The sequence below is a fragment of the Gekko japonicus genome, unplaced genomic scaffold (assembly GCF_001447785.1).
Source record: "Gekko japonicus isolate JY-2015 unplaced genomic scaffold, Gekko_japonicus_V1.1 scaffold6836, whole genome shotgun sequence".
NCBI lineage: Eukaryota > Metazoa > Chordata > Lepidosauria > Squamata > Gekkonidae > Gekko > Gekko japonicus.
In genome coordinates, this window is record NW_015162163.1 from 19,194 (window position 1) to 22,906 (window position 3,713).

Sequence of the window (3,713 nt, forward strand, 5' to 3'; positions counted from 1 at the left end):
CAGGGGTGAGCGGGAGAGTTGGAGACATTCGCACCCAAGCGATGAGCGCTCAAGGCCAGCTGACTGATAAGGAGCAAAAGCGAAACACAGCTGCACATTCCAGCAGAAAGGGAAAAAAAACCTTCATGGCAGGACTACCCAACGTGTGTGGAACAGGATCCCCCCCCCAAAAAAAAAACAGGAATTTGCAAACGTGGAAAATGGGAATGGGCAAAAGCCCATAGAGCTCGGAGATCTATTTTGGGGGCTTCTTCACAGTTGTATACTCAGATCTTGTATGTGCGACTGTGTCCCCTACAAGAATAACATCACATGCAGAGCTTTTGTGTATCCTTGCTTTACCATGCTTGCTGATAGTTCTTCCTGGCTGCCGGTCTCCCCAGTGTTGTGTGTGCTTGAGAGGACTGGGGCCAAAATGTGCTTCATATTGGGGAAGAATCTGCAACTGTAAGGAGGACAGAAAACCTGAGGCGCAATAGAAGCAGTTTTTGCTTGAACTTGCACAGTATTGCCTCTAACTTACGTTCGAAACTATAAAGGCGGTAAATATCTAGAGAAATGTATGTTTAGATGGAGGGAAATTGAGCAAGTTTTTAAGCTTCCTGAATTGCTTGGAAGAGAAATATCAATGTATGTTTTTTTTTGGCAATGATAATAATAATATACTTTATTGTCATTGTACGTAGTACAACGAAATTAAAGATGCAATCATTTCAGTTATCTACAACAATATTCATATACACTCACACACCATTCACAACTGTCCCATAATGAGATTGTTTGATGCCCTTGATAGGTGACATTTGAGTATTTCGCTTGTGGGACCCGTTAGCCAGCATTGTGTTGAAATCATTGCTCTCGTTTAAGCTGCCTTTTGAATTATATCAATTAAGGTTCTATTGAAAAAAAATGCATATTTGCTTACCGCGAACTATTATTTTGTTACGGAATTTGCCCTTTCCTGGCAACAGAATTTGAGGGTGGAAGAGCTTAATTTCCCAAACCACTGGCTGTTCCTGTTTTTCAGTTTGGATAGGCAATATGCAGTGTTGAGGAGCAGGTAAGAACATGAGAAGAGAGCCCTGCTGGATCAGGCCAGTGGTCCTTCTAGTCCAGCATCCTGTCTCACACAGGGGCCAACTAGTTCCTCTGGAGGGCCAACAACAGGGCAGAGAGGCCGAGGCCTTCCTAAGAACATCAGAAGAGCCCTGCTGGATCGGACCAGTGGTCCATCTAGTCCAGCATCCTGTCTCACACAGGGGCCAACTAGTTCCTCTGGAGGGCCAACAACAGGGCAGAGAGGCCGAGGCCTTCCTAAGAACATCAGAAGAGCCCTGCTGGATCGGACCAGTGGTCCATCTAGTCCAGCATCCTGTCTCACACAGGGGCCAACTAGTTCCTCTGGAGGGCCAACAACAGGGCAGAGAGGCCGAGGCCTTCCTAAGAACATCAGAAGAGCCCTGCTGGATCGGACCAGTGGTCCATCTAGTCCAGCATCCTGTCTCACACAGGGGCCAACTAGTTCCTCTGGAGGGCCAACAACAGGGCAGAGAGGCCGAGGCCTTCCTAAGAACATAAGAAGAGCCCTGCTGGATCAGACCAGGGGTCCATCTAGTCCAGATCCCGTCTCACACAGTGGCTACCCAGTTCCTCTGGAGGACCAACAACAGGGCAGAGAGGCCGAGGCCTTCCTAAGAACATCCTGAAACATTTTTCGCTTGGACCAGCAGATTTTCAAATGGGTCTACTTCATAATATCACAGGGTTAGGTACAGTTCTAGGGTTGGATCCAGGTGGGATTCCCCCCTGGTGGAACAGAACTTTCCTGCCACTCCCCTCTTATCAGCGGCCCGCTGATTTCCGTCAAATGTTGGCTCCTGGGGAGCAGAGGACCCTCTGAATGGCCCGTGAGAATTACCTATAGTAGAGCTTAAGTTGCAGAGTTGAGGTAGAAGATGGCTAGCAGGGTTCAAGCTGTTGAACCTTGCACTTTATAACCTTTGTTAGGGGGCTGGCATCTGTACCCTCCTTCCACCTGTAGTCCGTCCCATTACCTGACTCTATTGGTTACTAGGAGATGACGTGTCTACCTAGAGGGAGGGGGCAATATTGAAATCTAATCCTTTGTCTCAAGGGAGGCATCTGGTCCAGGTGTGAGGTTGGGGGGGTGCCAGGCAACCTTTGACTTGTAAATAGCCTTAGCTTGGTCCCAAGCTGTAAACAGGAAATAGTCTCTTCAGATGCAAACCAGATCCTTTCAGGGTTATGTGTTAGCTTGTAATTCCTCAGTGGTGGACGACCTGTTGTTTTTAGTCACTCCTTGGCTGACCACAATGGAGTTGCCTTCTTCTTCCCAGGTTGGGTGGATGTGTGTGTGTGTGTGTGTCACTTCATTAGCATATCAGCGCAGACAACCTAGCAGCTTCCAGGTGCAACAGCCACATCAAACAATAGCACACAGTTTCCCCAAACCCATAGGTAAAGGTAAAGGTTCCCTTGCTCGAAAGCCAGTCGAATCCGACTCTAGGGTTGCGGCGCTCATCTCCGTTTCCAAGCCGAAGAGCCAGCGCTGTCCGAAGACATTTCCGTGGTCATGTGGCCAGCATGACTAAACACCAAGGTGCACGGCACGCTGTTCCATTCCCACCGCAGTGGTACCTATTTATCTACTTGCAAATATACTGGCAAATATAGTCCGTGTGTGTATGTGTATGTGAGAAAACACAAATATACAATTACATGCAACTTCCCCAACAGGGGTGTGTATCTGCAGCAGGAAGGAGGAATCGGTGGGAATTTCCACTAGTGGAAAGTGTCGTCAGGATCCAACCCTTTGTCTTAAACATCCTCTCCTTAGTAAATTCAGCGGGGCTTACTGAATAAGCACACTTGTAGTACTGGAGTCATTGAAAGTATCCCAGGTTTGGGGGGGGGGGGTAAATTGAATACAAAGCTCGGTCAGACAGTGGCTGATATCTGGAGGCAGGAGTCGTCGGGGAACTTGGTGTCTTGAGACCTTGGTCCTTTGGGCGGGGGGTGTCGAATGACCGAATTTGGGATTTTAGGCTGGGTTCGTTTCAGGGGAGTCGCTGTGTCGGCCTGCAGTACAGGAGCCAGATTCAAGTCCGGTAGTACCGTAAAGATCAATGAAATTTCCGAAGAGTAAGCTTCCTAGAGTCAGCTCCTTTGGTCAGAGCTTTGACTTTCAGAAGCGTATGCCAGGAGTCCCCAACCTTTTTTTGAGCCTGCCGGCACCTTTGGAATTCTGGCACAGCGTGGTAAGCGTGGCCACAAAATGGCTGCCGCAGGAGGTGGAGCCGGCCACAAAATGGCTGCCACGGCTCACCTTCAGTCACACATGAAGATCTTTGTGTTGCGGTGGCAGCCGCTCTTCTTGCAATGTTTCTTTAAAATCTCAACAGCCAATCAAACTAGGCAGGCGCCTCACGGGGCCCGGCCTACTTTCTTAAAACCCTTGGCCGGCAACGGAAAAAGTGTTAGCGGCCACCATGTTCGGGACCCCTGGCTGATACCCAGGAAAATCGTATTGGTCTTTAAGGCGCCACTGGACTCTGGGTTAAGATTCTGTCGGGAGCCCTAACAGGGCTCCTTGCCGCGTCTGACAAGTCGTGTTTTTATCGTCCGTAGGTTCTGCATGGTGTATTCCGAAGTGCCCAACTTTAGTGAGCCCAACTCCGATCACCTGGGGCAGT

At 49.1% G+C, this 3,713-nt stretch overlaps 1 protein-coding gene across 1 annotated transcript in view; it reads left to right on the plus strand.

The window, feature by feature from the left end:
- Positions 1 to 3,690, plus strand: part of LOC107105678 (SOSS complex subunit B2-like) — a 12,200-nt gene extending 8,510 nt beyond the window's left edge. The window contains exon 5 of the mRNA XM_015405675.1: positions 3,649 to 3,690. Within this exon, the coding sequence (XP_015261161.1) occupies positions 3,649 to 3,684 (36 nt within the window). The 3' untranslated portion in view covers positions 3,685 to 3,690. The remainder of the gene's footprint in view (positions 1 to 3,648) is intronic.
- Positions 3,691 to 3,713: the final 23 nt, after the last annotated feature.